Source organism: Danio rerio, chromosome 22 (genome assembly GCF_049306965.1).
Source record: "Danio rerio strain Tuebingen ecotype United States chromosome 22, GRCz12tu, whole genome shotgun sequence".
Lineage (NCBI taxonomy): Eukaryota > Metazoa > Chordata > Actinopteri > Cypriniformes > Danionidae > Danio > Danio rerio.
The window spans coordinates 9,115,791-9,138,667 of NC_133197.1; the positions used below are offsets into that span (position 1 = coordinate 9,115,791).

The window sequence follows — 22,877 nt, forward strand, 5'->3', positions numbered from 1 at the left end:
TTGCTCGCCCGAACCCAGTTATTTTTGTCAATCATGCTGCGCCTTTGCATGCATATTGGACTGTCCTTATTGTCTAACCCTGCTTTTAAGAATTATTATCCGGGAAAATTATTTTCAACCAGCCAAAGTGGCTTGTGGGAGTATCTGTCTTCCCCGCCATTGCTGAAATCTATTCGCATTTGGCGGGTGTTAATGTCAACCCCTGGATATTATTGAAATTGCACTGGTGTTGCGTAGGCCTTATTGGAATTGCTCAGTTTACTATTATTATCAGAGACACATGCCTGATAAAGGTGATCCCTACTGTACCGTACCACTCACGCTAATATACTTTGGTATGCTTTTATGTCCGTTTCCATTGTCAACAGGTACCAAAAATGGCCTGTTTCCACTGAGTGGTATGGTACGGGTCGATACGGGTCACTATTATCAGGCTTGTGTCTCCACTGCCTAAAAAAGCATAGAGTATGACAGAAAGTTGCAGACAACGTCATTCTTGCTTGAGAAAATTATTCACATATCATATGAAAAGCACTTCTCCCAAAACAGATGATTATACACAAATGGCCCAATTCCACTAAGTGGTACGGGACGAGTTGGTACATAAGGTACACATTCTGTGTTTGTTGTGACACAAGGTGCCATCAATATCATAAAAGTTCTTCGCTGTGACAAACAATCAAATTTTTTGCAGTTTTTCTCCTCGATTTATACTCTATTTTCTTTTGTTCCTCAACTTTTTGACACTTTCTTGCTCCACTCCAAGGTCAGTCCCATTATTCACCCCACAGACACATTTTCAGCATTGACAACTCCTCCTCTGTGATAAAAACAAGTCATGACCAGGACAGAAGCTGCTATTTGTGTTTGTTGTCATCATAAACCATATTTATTCTGTTTATATGTATAGTATATTTTGCATTTTCAGCAGCAATACCACAAAACATCACAATTTATAGAGCTACAATGACAGAAATCACTGAAGTATGACTTTAAACCTAGAGAAGAATCTGTTTTTCTGTTGTGTGATGATAGTTGTTTTGTTGTGTTGTGTAGGATTATGCACTGGGCTCGACGCATTGAACAGGAGATCGACAGAGTTTTGCAGCATATTAGTGGCGCTCAGCAACTGAAGGGGGTAAGATTCTGTCTGTCTGTATATGTGTGTGTGTGTTTCCAGTATCCCGGTCAAACATGTGCTCATTACCGTGGGTCTGGCTCACATGTCAAACACCCACAATGAAGAACTCTCACACTCCTGCACAGTCCATGCTGGGGAATATAAGAATATAATGATCCTGCCATTCCCCCACTGAGAACCTGCAGTGTGTGTGTTAGTGTGTGTGAATGAGTTCATTCTGGAGCTCTCTCCTTGTGTGTTATAGTGTGTGTGAGGGTGTATCTTGTATTCCTAATGTTGTGGGGACCAAATGTACTATTAAATATAGCACAAACAGTCCGATTCAATCTTGTGTGGACTTTATTTGGTCCCCTTGAGGAACAGAAAAGTAAAAACGCCTTATAAATCACTCTAGCTTTTTTTTTTTAAAGTAAAGAATTATTTAGTTTAGATGTAGAAGTATTTTTAAAATAGAAAATTACAGATTATTTCCTTTTGAGGGTCAAGTTTAGGGGTAGATGGATAGAATATACAGTTTGCAAAGTATAAAAATCTTTAGGAAGACCCCATAAAATATGAAAACACAATGTGTGTATATGTGTATGTGTGTTTATTTTGTATTCCTTATGTTGTGTGGACCAAATGTCCCCACAAGTGTAGCGATACCAGTTAATTTTGACCTTATGGGGACTTTTGTTGTTCCCCATGAGGCAAACACTCAGAAATGACACAAAATTAAGTATTTTGAAAATGTAAATATGGTAATTGTTTCCTGTAAGGGTTGGATTTAGGGGTATATTTGGGGTACGGGCAGAGAAAATACAGTCTGTACAGTAGAAACATCAATAGGTCTATGGGAAGACCCCATTAAGATAGCTAAACAAGTGTGTCTGTGTATGTGTGTGTGTTTGCTCGCATCACTCTGAGTGAACAGATGGTTCGCCCCTCTGATGCTAAAGTCATTCATTTACCCAGAATGCCACAGTGCTGTAGACAGAACACTTCATAGATGATGATCAATACAAGCTTATAACAACACATTTAGTTGCATTATTCCTCAAGATATCATAGTAATACTATACATTTACATCAATACATTTCTGGTAATAACTAATGATATGCTTATAAAAGAGCAGTTGATCTGGCAACATTCAGACAGGAACAGAAAAATCCCCTGATCTGTGAGCACTTGGCTTTATCTTCATTTAAATAAAGGAGATGAACATTGGTTACAGTTCTTGTGAGCACAGCTTCTTTAAAATTAATAGATTGAGGTCTTTTTTTTTTTTTTTAGGTACATTGAATAAAAAATGTCTGCTAAAATAAATCCAAAAGAGATTGAGCACCCTTAAATGAAGATTGAAATAAAAAAGCATCTGTCCCATTAATGTGATCTGAGATTAAGAAACACTCCAGAAATACTCGTTGTGTGACTGCCATCTCTTCTGAAGCATCCTGACCTTAAACTAATGCTGCTGACCCCTTAACACTTGACCTCTGACCTCGACTTTCATCAGTCTATGTGTGAGGAGTGTGTGATTGTGTCGGTTGACATACTGTACGTTTTTTTTTTCTCTCTCTCTCTCTCAGAGTTTGCTTTTATGCATTTAAGCTTTTCTTTGGTTATGATTCCTTACATTTCTATAATGCACTGCATTTTGCAGTGGACTGAAGTAGCTTTATGACTCGGAGGTAAAATAAACAAAAACAAAATAAAGGCCAAACTGACTACATATTGGTTTGTTTGTATTTCTACACATTATATGAAGTGAATCTGCTTTTTTTTGTCATTGCTGTTTGGGAAATGCAAGGTTGTGTAATGGATCGTGTAAAGGCTACAATATAATTGATCTATTTTGGTTTTCTCTTTTGAATAACAAGTTCATGCCTTTCATCTCGACTCATTGTCTTGATTTAAATGGCGTGTCTGAAAGTTCGAGTTGTTAGCGTGCGTGTGTGTATGTTTGATGGTCCTGTATTGATCAGAGCTCTAAACAGCTCTTGTTCTGGACTCAGAGGTTATTTAGGAGGTTAATGAGGCTTGTCTTCAGCCACGCCGCTGGATTACAGCAGCTGCTGTCTCTCACTTCATGCCGGTGCACAAACACTCATTTACACCAGGAGAGATGGCTGGAAAATGGGTTTATTTTTAGAGCACCACATCTGACAGGAAGTTACACGGGTTTCCCAGCCTTAAGCATTAATAATTTAAAACACAGTCATGCAGTTCACTCACCACTCCATGATTATTTTCTCGATTGTGGATGTATTTGTATGTATGTATAATTGACGTCAAAATAATTTGCCATTTTTTAAATATTTCCCAAATAATGACTAGTAGAGCAAGGAAAATTTCCCAGTATTTCCTATAATATTTTTTTTCTTTGGAGAAAGTCTTATTTTGCCTAGAATAAAAACAGATTTTATTTTTTAAAAACATTTTAAGGTCAATAATATTAGCCCCCTAAGCAATATTTTTTTCTAATTGTCTAAAGAACAAATCAGCATTATACAATGACTTTCCTAGTTCCCCTTACCTGCCTAATTAATCTAGTTAAGCCTTAAATTGTCACTTTAAGCTGTATAGAAGAAAAATGTCTAGTTAAATATTATTTACTGTCATCATGGCAAAGATAAAATAAATTATAAGAATTGAGTTATCAAAACTATTGTGTTTAGAAATGTGTTGAAAAAAATCTTCTCTCCGTTAAACAGAAATTGGGGATAAATATACCTGGGGTAGGACTGTGCAATATGGCAAAAATGCTCGGTAATCTCAATAACTATTTTCCATATTTAACGATAATTATTTATATTTCGATAAAAGTTGTTATGGTTCCAGGTATAAAAGAGTAACCCAACAATGGTAAAATTGTCGATTGGGTTTAGGGAAGTGGGTGAATGGGTCAATTGGTGCTTTTTAAAACACCATCGGTTGGGTTTAGAGAAGGTGGTCGGTGAGGTTATTGGTCGGTTAGTCAGTCAGTCGACAGCAGCCTCTGGTGGATTTACGCGAGAAGAGCAGGTGAGGATGGCACTCGTTAGAGAAATTTTAGATCTTAAAAAGCATACACAGCACCCTCTGGTGGATTCGTGAAAACAAACTGCAAAAAACATTCTCCTGGGACATATTTGGCACTCTCCAGAAATTTATATAGGGCTTTATTATTAAAATGAGCCTGGGTTGATTTTAACTTATTAGAATTTTAACTTTTAACTTGATAGAAAATAACAGTAAAGTTTCCATGCAATGACAGTACTGTATTTTAATAACAATGACTTTGCCTTGCAAATATTTACCAGCATTATGAATTGTTTAATCAGATGTAGCTGATGATTATTTTCCTTATTTTGTCAGAAGTCTTTAAGGAGAAAAGCTTAATGCATTCTTTTCTCTTCCTAAATCAGCTGTTAAAAAGGAAACTGACCTGAGGTAATAGTAAACATGATGCCTCATCAGATGATCAATATAACCTCGTTTACATCACTCCACATCAAAATTACACTGGTCGCGTAATATGATAAGTAGAATATATTGTCAAATTTAAATTTGAGCAAAATGAAACATAGGCGGCACAGTGGCTCAGTAGTTAGCACTGTTGCCTCACAGTAAGAAGGTTGCTGGTTGGAGTTACACAAAACCCCCATAAAATGGCAAATAAATAGTCACTTTTTAGATTTCCATTGTTGCACACTGCTACCAGAAAATATTTAATTGCAGCCCTAAAGATGTTAATTAATTTTCATTTTTAAGAGCTGGTCAAATTGGTTTTCATGTAATAATTAAATTTGCAGGTTGCTGTCCTTCATTGTAGACATTCTGTAAAGTTAATCAAACAAGTGCATGTTTAAGAAAGGTATTGTCTCTTAAATGAAAGATTTGACTCTAAATTTCCATAATGAATCATTATATTTTCAGATTTTCGCCTGCTAATGATCCACATCAATCAAAGTATCACATTTGCATAATCCCTGCCTACTAGTGACATACAATCAGTCTGAAATTGGCATTTCGGTTTCAGACACGAATGGGCCAATCAAAACAGACATGGCCAGGTGATCAATCAAAGCAAAGCTGGCTTATGGAAGGGATGGGTTTATAGACCTGAAGCCCTGAATTGATTCAAATGAACCATATTAGTATTATAATTGCACAATTATTCTAATATTAAATACAGATTGTGTGAAAATATCTTTATTTTTTATTTTTTTGTCTTAGATGCATTTAAGCTAATTCTGGGGATATTCATTGTGTATGCTAAATATAAACTGCTCTTTAAATTGTTATACTTTACCAATGATCTTCAAATCAATCGCTTTAACCCATTCATCAATAGTAACTTAAAGTATCATATTTAGTATTGTCACAGTTTTTTTATGCATTTAAATAAATGCATGAAAATATGTTGTGTCTTTTACAAAAAACACATATCTTATGCTGAATTATTTCACTCATATGTTGACATTTTGAATGTGAAACAATAAAATAGACTCGTGCATTTATCATTATGTCGGCATATATAAAATTAAAATATTTAAAATCTTGGGTGATTTTTTTTAAAGGAACTTAATCATTTTTATTACATATGGAATAAATTCATTTCAAATTAGATTAAAATATCCTTAGAGACACGATGACTTGGTTTGAAGGTTGCTGGTTTGAATCCAGGCTGGACCAGTTAGCATCCAAAGACATGTCCTATACAGTAGGTGAATTGGTTAAACTAAATTGGCCATAGTGCATGAGTGCGTGCATGAATGTGGGAGTGTATGGGTGTTTCCCAATACTTGGTTGCAACTGGAAGGGCATCCACTATGTAAAAAAAGCTGGATAAGTTGGCGGTTCATTCTCCTGTGGTGACCCCTAATAAATAAAGGGACTAAGCCAAAGGAAAATAAATGAAAGAATGAATAATATATCACCAGTGTCAGATTAGCACAACCTTAGTGAGACAAAAAGTTCTTAAAAAAATTCTTACCAAGGATGTTGATGTTGTTTCAGATCTACTTGGAAAAGAAAAAGCACTTCAGTCTGGTCAGAAACAACCCTCGAGACATTGTAGAGAAAGTAGCGACTGACATCGAGAGACTGCTTGCCAAGAAACGCAAAGCGCTGGAGGTAAGATAACACACACACACTCTTCATTTGAGATTAATCTTGACTGTTCTGATCCATGTTGTTCCTTCAGAGACTGGCGAGTGAAGCGGAGCGTCTTCAGAAAGAGCATCGCTGGCAGGATGGAATCAAGGTCAGATGACCAAAACACAATTATTTTATTTTAATTTTCACATTCACAAACTCTCCAGACTTTTACTTTCTCTTTTTAACATTACTTTTTTTTGCATGTGTATGCGAGTCATCTGAGTCAATTCTGACCTATGACTCTTAATTCTTTTTATCTGATTCATTCAAATGAACCGCATCAATTGAGCGTTTCATTCCTGAATCGAGCGTATCCCTTTTTTCCTCATTCTTTTCCATCTGTGTAACTCAATCTAACCTCCTCCTCTGATATTCCCATTGGTGTTTCCCTGATCCAGATACGAGCTTTACACACACAAATGCTGTGAGTCATGATTTCATGAGTCTGTAGCCTGAGGCTCTGTTGAAGCCCAATAGAAAGTGACGTCTCGTTTTTCTGACTGATTTGATTCATTAGAGCTGTTCAGCTTTGGACCAACCACACACACACACACACACATATGCTCATCTGAGTGTGAGTTTGTCATGTGTATCATATGTTTTATGAATCTCCAGACTCTCGAACTGCATTCAAACAGCAGCTCTTTGTATTTCTGTTCTGTGTGCGTTTATTTCAGGAGGAAAATATTGAGTATTATAACTCTAAAGCAGAGATGGATTATGTGAGTACATCTCTATCTATCGCTCATGTAAAAGCAAACATGATATCAGACAGTTCAAATGTGTAATGTCAAGGAAAATGATGCTTTCTTGATATGTTTTTAGGAAATATTCACGCATTCATACACCATTTTCTTTTTAGAAGCTGGTAACTAGAGGTGTGCGGTATTTGATGATGTGATTCATTTTATTATTGTGGTTTTGTCAATATTTCAGTCATCATTTCATCATCTTCATAATAATAATAATATAATTCAAGTTCTATATGCCAAAAAACTTCTGGCATGGGTTATTTATTTATTTATTTAAAAATTCTATTATTAATTTATTACCAAGGAGGGCTTTTATAAACTACAATACCTTAGATTAGATTTTTTTAAATATTATGAAAGGACTGTTCATTAAGTATGATATATTTAGCTAATTTCACAAAAGCAAGAGAGCTGTTAGCTTAAAAAAACATGAAAGGAGAGTGGTCATAAATATTATTAAGATTTTATAAAACTAGTCAGTGATTTGTTGCCATTTATTGGTGGCTTTTCATTTCATATTTATTTATTTCTCTATCCATAACCAGCACAGTCTAACACACTCTGCAAAATGTTGCTAAATTATCATTGTCGTTATTAAAAAACCTCAAGGTACATTTTCATCAATAAACACAAAAATAGGTATTTGTGAAAGTAGATTACATGTAAAGTCAATGTAAACACGCAAGTGGGGACAAATCTACTCCAGGCAGTGTGAATGATGCAAAATGTGTGACATATTTGCCACAAATACTCAGTATTCACTTCAGTCTTGTGTTCTGGCGCAGGTTAGAAAAATTGTGAGTGATGCGCTCATTCACGTGATGCACATATTCACTCTGCATTTGGTGTGAAACTAGCTTAGGACAGGGATTTGTCACCACCTACTGGTGTTTTTTTATTCATTTATTTATTTATTTATCTATTTATTTATTTATTTATTTAGGCGAGGCAGTGGTGCAGTAAGTAGTGCTGTCGCCTCACAGCAAGAAGGTCACTGGGTCGCTGGTTCGAACCTCGGCTCAGTTGGCGTTTCTGTGTGGAGTTTGCATGTTCTCCCTGCCTTCGCGTGGGTTTCCTCAGGGTGCTCCGGTTTCCCCCACAGTCCAAAGACATGTGGTACAGGTGAATTGGGTAGGCTAAATTGTCCTTTGTGTGTGTGAATGTGTGTGTGGATGTTTCCCAGAGATGGGTTGCGGCTGGAAGGGCATCCGCTGCGTAAAAACTTGCTGGATAAGTTGGCGGTTCAATCCGCTGTGGCGACCCCGAATTAATAAAGGGACTAAGCCGACAAGAAAATGAATGAATGAATGAATTAATAAATAAATTTTTTTATTTCTTTTTTTTTTTATCCGTAACCAGCACATTTTAACACACTTAACATTTTTGAAAAATTTTTATTTTCAAAAGACCTTAATAAATGCAAGATTAGGTATTGGCGAAAGTAGGTTACATCTAAAGTCAATGTAAACACACAAATAGGGACAAATCTGCACAAGGCAGTGCAATTGATGCAAAATATGTGACACATTTGCCGCAAACAAGCAATATTCACTTTAATCATGTCATCTGGCTCTGGTTTAAAAAAAGTTTGCATGAGATTTGCAAAAAACATCCGGCGAGAGAATTCTACTCTGAGTGATGCGCTCATTCACGTGATGCGCATATTCACTCTGCATTTGGTGTGAATCCAGCATAAGACAGGGATTTGTCACCTCCTACTGGTGTTTTTTGTTTCATATTTATTTATTTATTTGTTTGTATATTTTTGATTTATTCATAATTAGCGCAGTCCAACACACTCTACCAAATACTGCTAAATGATCATTATCAAAAAACCTCAGGGTATATGTTTCATCAATATCGCACACCCCTACTGGTTGGATCAACTTCTAACTCCAAAACGACTATTTTGCATGTTCATTTATCACCATGTTACAATGATTTTACGGTCATACTCGAGCTGAAACTGTGGAATATCATTTATATGTGATTGTATCATTTATCTTCATAAGGACGGTGAGGACATTGACTCTCAGATGTCCTTGAAACTGGATTTTGTGTACGACCCAAGCTTCAAAAACCAAGTGAATTACTCGCACACTGCCGTCCAGATCCCCACAGACATCTACAAAGGCGGTGAGGAAGCAGACTGATGCTGGATGTCTTCCGAGAGTCAGTGAGAGTTCATGACGTGTGTGTGTATATATGTGTGTGTGTATGTAGCTCCAGTGATTCTGAATGAGCTGAACTGGACGCAGGCGCTAGAGCGAGTCTTCATTGAGAACAGCAGAGATGATCCCTCATTGCTTTGGCAAGCATTTGGTAGTGCCACCGGTGTCACCAGATATTACCCAGGTATAATTTTAAATGTGTTTCCAATTCTCTGATTGAAGACCAACACGGTATGCTTTACATATGTGGTAAAACCAGCCTATCAGATTGCATTCTCAGGGATGAGAGTTATTAATATCCAAATAAAATCCAAAATCTGTTATATATTTTGTCTTTTAGCTGCTCCCTGGAGAGCGCCAGATAAGATCGACCTTTATGATGTACGACGAAGACCCTGGTAAAGCTCTTTCTGTATATTTAAGCCTTTTTTTCCAGCATTGATGATATGGTTCATGCATCAAGTTTGCTTAGGAAAAAGAAATGTCAATGACACTATTGTTGAAGTACATTTTAAAATCGGTAGTTTCAAATATCGTGTTGACCTTGTGTCTGTGTGCTCATATATATCAGGAGTTTAAACTGACAAGACATTAAAACACATGCAGATATTTTGTGGTTGCAGGATTAAAGGTGTAGTTCACCCACAATTGACAATTTCTTCATCGTTTACTCTTGCCTCATATGGTTTTAAACATTTATGAGTTTCTTTCTTCTGTTAAACACAAAAGAAGATCAATAAATCTGGTTAATGGCGCCGATAGATCTCCATATGAGGATAAAAATGACTATAGAAGTCAATGGATTGCAGCAACCGGCATTTTTCAAAACACCTTCCTTTGTTTTCAACTTAAGAAAGAAACTTAAATAGGTTCTGAAAAAATGGTGGGTGAGTACATATGGCAGATTTTTCTCTTTTTTTTTTGGTGAACTATCCCTTTAATCAATGAGGGAAAATACAAATGGATTGGTCTAGGGGAATTTATTAAGATAAACACACAAAATAATACACAACAAAACTAAGGCTGAACACAAAGGAGCACATCTCCGTGTCTGGACAGCAGCTCAAGTCACCACCTTTAAAGTGCCTCCGCCCTTATTTGTAGAGGAGGCGGGGAGTTTGCAGCTCATTTGCATTTAAAGAGACTCGCATTAAAAAAAGTAAAAGCTATTTACAGAAAAGAATAAAAAAAAAAGATCTGTGAGATATTTTGAGCTGGGGCTTTACACACACAATGTGGAGAGTCTTGTATGTTATATATTATTAAATCTTGTAAAAAAGTTAACAAAATGACCTCTTTAAAGAAATTATTTATTTATTTACTCATTTAATATATAAATTCACTTAGTTAATAAAATTTAAAAGATCTATTATCCACAGCTGTTTAAGAAAAGTTGTCAGTCTTTGACAAGTCAGTCAACGTTTGTGGGTGGGGCTTAAATATAAATATTTATTTGTTCACTCTTGTATTCCTCAGGTACATTCAAGGAGCGTCGTCACCCAAAGACATGGTCATTCTTGTAGACGTGTGAGTATGTGCATGTCATTTAGAAACTACACATTTGGCATTTTTTTATTTGTTGGTTTGTTGGTTTGTTTGTTTAAGATGTTTCCCTCCACAGGAGCGGCAGCGTCAGCGGGCTCACATTAAAACTGATCAAAGCTTCGGTCACAGAAATGCTCGACACACTCTCCGATGATGATTATGTCAACGTGGCCAGGGTAAGTCAGCTATTATGAACATACCATGATGCATTTTTTTTGCTGGTTTTCAATTGACTTTTTTTATGGATTGTATTTAGACCAGTGGTCTACTGAAAAGCAAAAATGTCAAAATAAATGCTGTCTTATTTTTCATAACATTCACAATGTGTGCATATCCTCTCATAACTCTCAGCTTGCAGAAATATCAAATATATAACATTTTTATATATTTAGAATAAGCGAGAGGAGAAGTAAGGAAGACCTATTTTTATACTTGTCAGTCACTGTGCTGTTTATCTATGTGAGATGCAGCAGGAGATGGTTACATCCATCAGAGCAATAGTGAGAGATCTCTATGGATCTGACATGCATGTGGGAACAGTGGGCGGGGAGAACTAGCTCATTTGCATTAAAAGCAGAGGCAACAAAAACAGCTACAGTCTCATAACAGCTAACATTTCCCAGATTCTGAAAGCTATAATAAATAATATGCTGGGTATTTTGAGCTGAAACTTTACAGACACAGTGTTTGGAGACACAAAAGACATCTTAAATCTTGAAAAAGGGGTAAAGTAGGTGCCCTTTAAACTCTATTTTCTCTTTCTGTGGTAGTTTAATGAGAAGGCAGAGGCAGTGGTGCCCTGTTTCGATCACCTGGTTCAGGCCAATGTGCGCAATAAGAAGATCTTCAAAGAGGCTGTGCAGCAGATGCAGGCCAAAGGGACCACCGATTACAAATCCGGCTTCCATTTCGCCTTCAACCAGCTCCTGAACGTAAGTCAACTACTCATGAACTCCTTATACACGTCCATCTAGTGCATTTACACTGAATAACAATATAAAAGTGTTCAGTCAACATCAACATGAACAGTTTAAACACTGGAGTTAATGAGTAGTTAAGGATAATTTAATGGTGATGTGCCCCTCCAAGTAAAGCCATGGTATAATTATACATTAACAACTTCATGTTGGATACATTAATTAACAAGCATGTACTAACAAGAAATTAAGGTAGCTGTTACTTACATATGAACTGCAAAAACCTCTAAGTGCCGTTTGAAATTTCCACTAAATTTTTTTACATTTTTTTTTTTAGTGTTCTATGTTTATGTTGAATTATTTCACTTTAAAGACCATGAAAATAACTTATTTTTGGCATAAAAGGGAAATTACTGAACCTACATACATGAGCCTGATAAAAAAGCTCATTTTAGAAGAAAATTTTAGATGGTATTTGGAGGTTTTTGCATCTGAACTCTTCATATACTTTCTATGTGAATTTATCTTTTGATATTTGACTGCAAATGTCACATCCATAACTCTGGCATTGCTCCTGTTTCTCATTGTCCTGCAGAAGACAAACGTTCCTCGAGCCAACTGTAATAAAATCATCATGTTGTTCACTGACGGCGGAGAGGACCGAGCGCAGGACATCTTCGAGCAGTACAACTGGCCTAATAAGACGGTCTCATCATTACTTACTATTTTATAAAAAGATATGACTTCCTGTTTCTCTGTGTGTTTCTGCTGTGCTGTTGTCAACTTGAAGTGTGTGTTCCTCGTAATTAGCCCTTTTCCTCCAGTGAAACCGCTCGTTTGCTGTCTAATCTGCTGGGGTAATTGTGGGATGTGCACTGGTCTCTGCAGGTCCGCGTGTTCACGTTCTCGGTGGGGCAGCACAATTACGATGTCACTCCGCTGCAGTGGATTGCATGCTCTAATAAGGGTAAGACACATGCTCATTTAGCGGAGATGCTAGCTGCAGAGTACTGTGGAGTGGCTAGAATTTCAACTGTGTGCCCAGAGCATTTCATAATGGCTTCATTCTGGGTTCACTATACTCGCTTCGCGCTCCATGACCACTCCATCACAAATCTTTGGCATGTCAGTGTTTCTCTCCCTTTACACTCAACAATTTTTAGTTGCTTGCCCAAATTACTTATTTAAAACCATCTGAAACAACACAATTCTTGAGATTTTGTCAGTTCAATCCACTTAAATTTGTAAAAGCTAATTAGTTAGCTTAATTCCTTCATGTTTTCCCAACACAAATATATTGCGTGGAACCCAGAATTTTTTTACATGCGTACACTGAAAAAAATGGTGGGTTCCCGGTGTTTTCTCCACTGGAGATTACTTCAGGTATTCCTAACAAATTACAACTCCCAGAACTCTTTGCACCCATCAACTTCTGCAACAGCTGACAATAATCCGGACACTCACACACAGACACAGCTGTAGCTTGTTTTCACTGATTACATGGAAATATATATACACTTCACTTTCACATTCACATTGCTGAGTCTTGTTTCTATGAACACTATGAAGCATTTTTTTATTGTTTGATTTCCCGTGTTTTGATTCTTGCCTTGTTCACCGTATTGATTCTTTGCCGCCTAACCAGACCTTTTGCCTGTATTTTGACTAAATTTATTGGATTACCTTTATGCTCCTGTTTTTGACCATTGCCTGAACGATCTTTCCTTTAATAAACTGTATGTGGATCTGCACATCTTTTGACATCGTCCACTTCGTAACAGTTCCAGGCAATTCCTACATGTTGTCCCAACACAAAATGATTAAGTTAATTTAATGGTTTTTACAAATTTATGTGGATTAAACAAAAAACAATTAAGTTACCACCCCCCACCCCCTAATTTTTTGTGTATATGCTATAGGGTTAATTACGACGGATTTGCCTGAATTTGGCCTAGAAAAATCAAAAAGCTTTTCATACTTACAGTCAGTTGAGGTGTAAAAGTTTGATATAATTTTACAGGAAACCTTCTAAAATTACATAACACGCTTGCTGTTTCCTTTCGAAGATGCAAATTACATTTATTTCTGGAATGTTGTTTAAAAAATTTGCAAACAAAATGTAGCGTTTTCATTCAATGAGTTAAAGAGAATCAAATCGTAAATCCCTGATAAATTGGCAACAAGTATCAAAAAGAAAAACAGAATTTACTCTGGTCTGAGAAGATGCCGGAGTCTTTTTCTTATGTAATAAATTACTTTCTGCTAACTGTTTGTTTCCAGCACATTAGCACACAGAGGAAAAAAATAAATGTGCCTCTATCATATCTATGCAGTTGACCCTTTTCACAAGACGATGATGACATGTTTTAACAGATTTAACTTGTCTAATATGTCAGTTTTAAAAAAGTATACTTTGTTTTCCCTCATTTTTGCATTAAAAAAAAAAAAAAAATCATGTTTATTTTTGGGGTTTGTTTGTATTTGTGAACAAAATAAGTGAATTTGATATTGCTCTCTCTACTGGCTGCTGTCTCACACAATTATATTTTCGCCAAAAGCATTATCTTAGAGTTTTACTTTTGTTATTTGAGCAAGTTGTAAAGAAATGTATTTTTTTACTCTCCTATTTACTGAAATTTAACGTTTGCCCAACTGTAGTGACTTTGCCTGCTGAGAAACCCAAAAATGTGAAAAAGGTCTATATTGCAGCTGAAGGGAGACAAAATACCTTTTTTTCTTCTATAATTTCCACCTACATACATTTTAAGTCTCCCCATACCTTCCATACAGTTGTATAAATGTGATATTCCAGTTTTGTTGAACAGAAAAACCCTTACATAAAAATCTGCTGAAATTGAAAAATATTATTGCATGTTTGTTATTTATCCTGTGATGAACCAGAAATCGTGGCGAGTAGAATTGGGCACAGTTTAGTGCAGTCTGTCAAACTGGCACAGTAACATCAGGCTTTTCTCAAAGGCTGGTTATTTTACAAATTATGGGGGATAATAACACTTTGAAAGATTTTAAAGTGATTTTAAATCCCTTAATATTAAGAATAAAAATACAGCATATACTAGACAACAAGAGACATATACAGATATACATGTTAAGCCGTTTTATAAACAAAACTACCAGATTCCACACACTAGTGGGTTTAGCCATGGTCACACTAAAGTATGAGCTTGTGAAAGTCATATTCTGTCATCAATATTTGTCAAAAGGGGCAGGATAAAACAAGATAATTAGGCATTGATAAAGCGAGCGGTTTTTATTTCTGAGGTCACGTTTTGATCGTCGATTGGTCTCATGCAATCACATGATGCGGTTTTGCAGATCTGAGTTCACCAAGCTTAAACTTTGGAATGCAGCGACATGCAAAATTTGTTGCATGAGCTTGAGTTTTTAGTCTCCTGAATTCATATTAGTTTGAATGAAAGTCTATGGAGTGGAAAGTAAAGTGTGACTGCCGCTTTAAAGTCCACATGGCCCGGGAGCTGCGTATTTTGTATTGTGATGCAGTTTTTATAGAAACTGAATATTAATGAGAAAACAGTGGGCATGGCTAGTTGACAGTTGGAGGGGTGTGCTTAAATATGTTAGCCATGCCCAATACCTCAGACACACATAATCTGAGACTTTAACTTTAAGATTTTTTCAGATTCCAATTTAAGATTACAGGGGCAAACATTTTTTTTTCTTAATAACATCCGCAGCTGTATTGTTCACCACAAAATTGGCAATGTGAGCTAACAAAGTCCATATTGTTAGTTTTAATTTCATGTGTAGTTTAAGGTCCTAAAGTATGCTACTGGTGCCACTGCACCATATGTCAGCGCATTAACCACTAGGTCAATGGTTCTCAAACTGTGGTACGTGTACCACTAGTGGTACGCAGGCTTCCTTCTAGTGGTATGCGGAGGATAGAAGTATGTCATGTACATGCTACACACATGTAAAATTGTATCAAAAATGATGTATATAATATGCCATATATGACATTTAGCCTATATTTCTGAGGTAATCTGCCACTTTTTTTAACTGTGCAGAGTTGTAGCTGTTTTACTGGGCCTTTTACGCTATTGTATTTCAATACTGCTCATTTTGGTGGTACTTAGAGAAACAATTTTTTTCTGAGGTGGTACTTGATGAAAAAAGTTTGAGAACCACTGCACTAGGTTATTGCGCCGATGTTAGTTTTAAGGATATCTATAAGCTAGTGTGCTCCAAAACAGAGACAAAACTAGACTTCAGAAGATATAAAACCGATATGAACATGTAAAGTGTACAGTTTGTCACTAAAACATACATCAAAATCAAATGCATTTACAAAGCACAGTAAAAACAACAGCAGTTGGCCACTGTGCTTTACAAAATGTCTGCTAAGAAAAGAGAGACATAAAATAAGCATAAAAAAACCACAGTGCATTTACAAACATTAAAATTAAATGAGCATTTTACACAAAACTGAGGCGTTTATTTTATATATAAGCTCAATTTTATATCTAAAACAATTCAAACTATATTTAAAGCTGATCAGTAACTGTATTTCACTGAACGAAAAAAAGATTGATTGGTCTGTTGGTTGAACACAATCCTCCAAGATGGAGCACTGGTTGAGACTTTCACAAAATCCTCTTTTAGCTTCGGGCAAAACACACACGCTGCGCTCACATACTCCAGCTAATAGAGTTTTTTCCTGTAGATGCACTGAAATATGAAAACATATGTCTATATATCCTTTGTTATGTAAGTTGATTTATATGGCGATGCATGTTGAGATATACATGTGACATCTCTTTGAGCGTCTCTCTGTCTCGGCAGGATACTATTTTGAGATCCGCTCCATCTGTGCTATAAGGATTAACACCCAGGTGAGTTATTCAGACACACACTCACACAAACACAAATATGAATGTGAGTTCTATTATGGCTGAGAGAACAAAGCGAAGGAATGCTGTGAATGTTGATTTGATTTTAGTGCACTTGTAATTGAACTGTTTCATGATTTGACAACAAATAAGCAAAGTCTTTGTGATTCAAAATTCAAACTCAGGAGTAAAACAACTGTTCAATGAATTTATTTGTGACTGATTTGTTTTATGTGATGTGCTTTGCTCAAATTGTCACACAATCTCAGTATAAGATCGACAAAACGCTTGAAGACTGTAAATGAAATTGATTAAAATGTTTCATATTGAATTTTCTCTTATCACAAGTGTTTGTTTAAATGAATCATTCATTTGGTTCTCTCATAAATATTTATCATCTCACAAGTATGAGAGAATCAAAACACTTCAGTTCTATGATCCAAACTGATTTAAAATTCAACAACAAGAGTTTGTATCAATAGTTTAAAACAAAAACAACATAATTTGGCCAAAAAAATAAATAAATTGAATTACAAATTTAGGCGGAGTGATACACTTCATTTATTTCAGTGAATATGCTTAAAATGTTCTGTGAATCTTTTTGTTTATGATTTATGTGCATCAAATCTTTATGTGAATTAAATGAATTGACTTAAAATAAATTATTATTTCTACTAATCTTCATTTTATGAAAAAGAAATCCATTTAATTAGAACATTTCAACTAGATTCATTCTTTTATATCACATCTTACCTGTTTTTATGTTTTGTTTTGTTTTTACACATTTTTATTATTTGTTTTTATTTTTATTTTACTTGTTTCTTTTATTCTTGTTTATGTAAAGCACTTTGAATTGCCAGTGTGTATGAAATGTGCTATATAAATAGACTTGCCTTGCCTTGCCTTGCCTTAGATTTTTTGTCATATTTTTTAATTTTATGATACTTTGTACCTTAAAACAAGCAGAAATCTTGTGTTTCAAAGCAAATACAGTACTTTAATACTGAGATGTGTTATCAAAATTATCAAAAATATGTACATTCATTTATTTAAAGTATTTATTTATTTTTCTAAAGTTTTATTTTTATATAGTAATATTTTGTATTATCTATTTATTTTAAATATTATTATTTTTATTAAATATTATTTACATGTATTTAATTATTGGCCATGTTGCCTAGTGTTGAAGTATTAGTTCACCCAAAAATTTAAATACAATTTTTTTCAATGTTATTAAATAAATTTTTTAATTAATTACTTGCCCTCATGAAATTATCATTTATAGACAGCAATGATCCAGAGACTTTCAAAGTTCAGAAAAGGAACCATTGTCAAAACATTCCTTCGGAGCATTGCTGTCTATGGAGGATAAGGGAGCTCTCTTGTTTCATCTAAATATCTTTCAAATTTGTGTTCCAAAGATGAACAAAGGTGGCTTGAAATGACATGAGAATAAACAATTAATAGCACATGTTTCATTTTGGGTGAACCAGCCCTTTAATACAATTGCAAAAGCAAGCTTTTATGAACTCATATTTTGCCTTATTATGTTCGTGTGTGTCAGGAATATCTGGATGTATTGGGTCGCCCGATGGTTCTGGCAGGCAGAATCGCCAAACAAGTACAGTGGACAAACGTCTATCAGGACGCCCTGGTGAGAGTCTCCTACACATTTTTGACTGTGAAATATACAGTTGGAATCAGAATTATTTGCCCTCATGAATATTTTTTTTCCTCAATTTGTTTAATGGATGTTTTCAGCACATTTCTAAACATAATATTTTTTATAACTCATTTCTAATAACTGATTTATTTTATCTTTGACATGATGACAGTAAATAATATTTGACTAAATATTTTTCAGAACACTTCTATACAGCTTAAAGTGACATTTAAAGGCTTAACTAGGTTAATTAGGTTAACTAGGCAGGATAGGGTAATTAGGTAATATATTGTATAACAATGGTTTGTTCTGTAGATTATTGAAAAAATATTGCATAAAGAGACTAATAAAATTGACCTTAAAATGGTTTTTAAAAAATTAAAAACTGCTTTTGTTTCCAGCCGAAATAAAACAATTCTGTGGAAAATCTTTTGCTCTGTTAAACATATTTGGGAAATATTTAAAAAAGAAAAAAAAAATCAGAGGAGGGCGAATTATTTTGACTTTAAACTGTCTGTGTGATGCCACAATAAGAGTTGTCTGAGTGTGTTGAGTTTGTTTGTGTGTATTATCAGGGTCTGGGTCTGGTGGTGACAGGGACAATGCCGGTGTTCAACCTTACTGTGAACGGGGACTCTCAGGTGATGCTCCATAACTGAAGAATCCTCATCATCACCTTCATCATCATCTTCTTGACAGTAAACTGTCCTCATATTCAGTGAGTGCTGTGTTTGTGTGTTCAGAATCAGCTGATTTTAGGTGTGATGGGGGTCGACGTTCATCTGGACGAGCTGAAGAGACTCACACCACAGTACAAGGTGAAGACTTCTCTCTCAAATCCTAAGTCATCCCTAATGAGTTTATAATACATTATAAATATGTTTGTTAATAATAATAATTAATAATAATAATAATGGGAGATGCTGTGGCAACCGGTTGCTCCGCTTTCCCCCGCAAGTCCAAAGACATGTGGTATAGGTGAATTGAGTATGCTAAAAATTTACTGTAGTGTATGAGTGTGTGTATGCATCGATGTTTCCTAGTGATGGGTTGCAGCATGAAGGGCATCCACTACGTGAATCATATGCTGGATAAATTGGCGGTTCATTCCGCTGTGGCGACCCCTGATTAATAAAGGGACTGTGCCGAAAAGAAAATGAATGAATGAATGAATAACAATAATAATATGCATTTATCTATTTAGTAGTTATGTAACATCACAAATCTCACAGTTCAGATCACACTATTGTTTATGAGTCACGGATCAGACCATTTTTCGGATAAACAAAAAAGGAGGAGAAAAATGTCACTTGCTTTCCATTTATACAAAAATATTACTGCAAAAACCGTTGGTTTCAACAGACATATCTTAGAACTTGTAATTCTAATAACAATAAAAATCAAGAAAGAACCTATTCGGTGAATTAATTTTGGTGTCTTTTTTTTGTTGTTACTGTTGGTTACACAATGTAATACATTGCTACAACATTTACCAGCGTAAAGTTCTATTAAACAGTGATTTTAATATTTAGCATAAGCATCAGTGTTTATATCTGAACTATAAACTGTTTTCCAGATGTTCTGTGTTATTTGTTTGTAACTCACGGAAAAAGTTTATAAACTGAATCTCTCTTGATCAAACGCAAATTTGAATGCAGCGCTTCGAAAGATTAAAAATCTATGCAAATCATTATCTTTTATCGTTCATGTTGGGTTTGAATTGAGATCATGATCTTTTAACGTTTTATTATACAGCTTTACACTGAATACATTAATGCAGGCTAAAAAAGCAGTGACAGAGAACATCTTCAATTAATAGCTAGGTCCCACCACAACATCTTTCTGTCATCGTTATATTTTACAGGAAAGCCAAAATGCTTTCATATACGTGATTTGAATGACACGGGAGGCATAAAAGGTTTTAATCCTGGGTCACCGTGATCTGTTATACCCCTACTATTTTGCTTTTCTGTACCTGATATAATACATATTTCATTATTAGTTTACATTAAAAATTCATAGCAATAAACTGCAATAAAAGGATGTTGACCCCAATGTATTTTTAATGGTGAGAGTGCTTTTATTATTTAATAACACTGCATCTACATTTCTCAGTTCATGACCTCTCTTTGCATATGACTGCTATTGTTGATTTATTTTATATATTGTGATTATATCAGTGGGAGTCTGTGAAAAGCTGATATTTAGCACTGTTGTGCATTCCGCAAGTCTGTGAAACAGAAAGCTTCATCTCAGTGTGTTTCTCTGTTGTGTGTGTAGCTCGGAGCCAATGGATACATCTTCGCCATTGACCCGAACGGATACGTGCTGATGCATCCAAACCTGCAGCCTCGAGTGAGACTCACACACACACACACACACACACACTCTCTCACTCTCCTTATCTTTGTGTCTGCATCTCAGCACACTCATTGTCATGACAACAAATAATGATAAATGACATGCTCTTTAAACTTTTTTTAGATTCCTCCATACTTCTCGTTGTTTATACTAATGATACTAAAAAACAACTTTGATATGTTTTGTAGTGTTATTCATGTTTTTATTTTGTTTTTTCTTCATTTTAATTTTAACACTACTTTTGTAGTGTGTTTTTATTAGTATTTTATATGTATTATGTACAATTTTAGCTAATTAAACAAATTAAAATTTATTACAATAACATTAAGATTTATATAATTGTATTAATTCTGTTTAACATTAATAACTTAGTTTTTACTTACTTTTGTTTTTGTTTTTTGAGTTGTTTTAATGGCGGTTCATTCCGCTGTGGTGACCCCACAATAATAAAGGCACTAAGCCGAAAAGAAAATGAATGAATGAGTTGTATTGATTTTTAAGCACTTAAATTTGTTCTAAACTAAAAAGATAAATGTTGACTTGGGAACTTGCTGAATGTGTTTTAATTATTTGTTTTTAATTTGGTTGAAACATTTTTATGGTTTGAAACATTGTTATGGTTTTAGTTAATGATAGTTTTTGGAGATGAAAATTATTTGACCAAAATGGCAGAAATATGAGCTGAGAAAAAGAAAGCCATGCGCTATGAAACCCTTTCATGTGGTTTGATGCGGCATCGACTAAAGCGCACGAGTTGCTGAGCGCACCATCAGCTAGATTACGTGTGCGCCATGGTCAAAGTTAAAAAATATGGATACCACTGCATTAATCGTACATGCTCAACAATAGTAAAGCAAAGTTGACTCAAATAATGTGCTGACAAAACATTTCTATGTAGTATACTTGTTCCTGCTGCATGCAGTTGTGCTACTGTGCTGTCATAACAGCGCAGGTACCCCTCGCCTCATTTTCTGTCAATAAAATGTGTTTATTTTATTACCTTTTAATGAGGTCAATTTAACTTACAAATTATTTGATATTACATACATTTAAAAAAATTACTATTACAAAGCATTTTTAGTTTTGGTTTCAGTTTCGGTTTCGGTTTTCGACCAGGTGCAGTTCATTCAGATTTTTTGGTTTGCGCTCAAATCTTTTGTTTCGGTACATCGCTAATAAAAAATCTGATTACTTTGAACTTTTTCAATTTAAATTCTGAGATTTAATAGTTTTAATACTGAAACTAAACCAAAAAGATTAGTTGAGTTGCAGAGATTTATTTATTTATTTATTTATTTATTTATTTATTTATTTATATATTCACTTATATTTTCAATCATTGTTTATTTTATATGAAGTAGTGAAAGGTGTTATTTTGAGTTTACAATAGCTATGTTTCCATCCACCTATTTTCATTCGCATTTGGGATATGCGCATAAAAAAACGGTGGATGGAACTGCCAAAAAGCGCGTCAATTTGGAAACAATGTGCATAACTGCGTGGGATAATCTTTTTATTTGATAAGATAAGATGTGCATAAACTACGATGAAAACACTTTTACCGAACAAATTCCAGTATGTGCATTAAAAAAGTCATGTGATTTTCTTATAACAGATCATGTGATCATGTGACGATTTTGTTCTCTTTTAGAAATTGAATAGAAAACGCTTTAATTACACGTCTTTTATGCAATATTCCAGTTTTGTGCATTAATTTAATTCACAGTTTTGGATAGAAACATACATAGCTAATGATAACCGTGGCTTGTCTGTTTGTAGGAAGAGGATTTACCGGAGCAGGTGACTCTGGACTTTCTGGATGCAGAAGTGGAAGACAGCAGCAAACAGGAGGTTCAGTCTTTACTTACTCAAACACAGACTGTCCTCATTGAACCCGCATCTCTCTCTCTCTCAGTGGTTCATAATAAATGAATCATTGTTTTCAGTGTGGGCAGATCTGGCACATTGACTTCATGTGTTAAATATGATGTTCAACTCAATCATTCGTCAGATCGTGGACGCCGCTTCAACATCTGCTTTTCCTCCTGTCTAGATTCGCCGGCAGATGATTGACGGCCGATCGGGAGATATGACCATTAAAACTCTAATTAAATCAATGGACGAGGCAAGTGTGTGTGTGTGTGTGTGTGTGTGTGTGTGTGTGTGTGTGTGTGTGTGTGTGTGTGTGTGTGTGTGTGTGTGTGTGTGTGTGTGTGTGTGTGTGTGTGTGTGTTTGATGAAAGTAGGACATGTGTGATTTCTGGGACATGACTTCTATAAATGGCTCAAATTTCAAACTCCAGATCTACATGTGATCTATTCCCCTGATGATGT

General features: G+C 35.2%; 1 protein-coding gene across 5 annotated transcripts in view; it reads left to right on the top strand.

Moving 5' to 3' along the window:
* Positions 1-22,877, top strand: part of cacna2d2b (calcium channel, voltage-dependent, alpha 2/delta subunit 2b) — a 52,690-nt gene that overhangs the window by 8,505 nt on the left and 21,308 nt on the right. For 2 of the 5 annotated variants that reach the window (XM_009296110.4, XM_009296111.4), the window contains exons 2-20: positions 1,057-1,138; positions 6,123-6,239; positions 6,310-6,369; positions 6,941-6,985; positions 9,028-9,151; positions 9,239-9,370; positions 9,527-9,584; positions 10,663-10,713; positions 10,808-10,907; positions 11,502-11,663; positions 12,244-12,354; positions 12,537-12,615; positions 16,473-16,522; positions 18,084-18,173; positions 18,758-18,823; positions 18,926-19,000; positions 20,463-20,537; positions 22,323-22,394; positions 22,597-22,668. In XM_009296110.4, coding sequence (XP_009294385.1) covers positions 1,057-1,138; positions 6,123-6,239; positions 6,310-6,369; positions 6,941-6,985; positions 9,028-9,151; positions 9,239-9,370; positions 9,527-9,584; positions 10,663-10,713; positions 10,808-10,907; positions 11,502-11,663; positions 12,244-12,354; positions 12,537-12,615; positions 16,473-16,522; positions 18,084-18,173; positions 18,758-18,823; positions 18,926-19,000; positions 20,463-20,537; positions 22,323-22,394; positions 22,597-22,668 — 1,621 coding nt within the window. Of the gene's footprint in view, positions 1-1,056; positions 1,139-6,122; positions 6,240-6,309; positions 6,370-6,940; positions 6,986-9,027; positions 9,152-9,238; positions 9,371-9,526; positions 9,585-10,662; positions 10,714-10,807; positions 10,908-11,501; positions 11,664-12,243; positions 12,355-12,536; positions 12,616-16,472; positions 16,523-18,083; positions 18,174-18,757; positions 18,824-18,925; positions 19,001-20,462; positions 20,538-22,322; positions 22,395-22,596; positions 22,675-22,877 lie in introns of those variants that run through there. The other 3 variants (XM_009296112.4, XM_073936674.1, NM_001089420.1) reach the window with 2 other exon arrangements.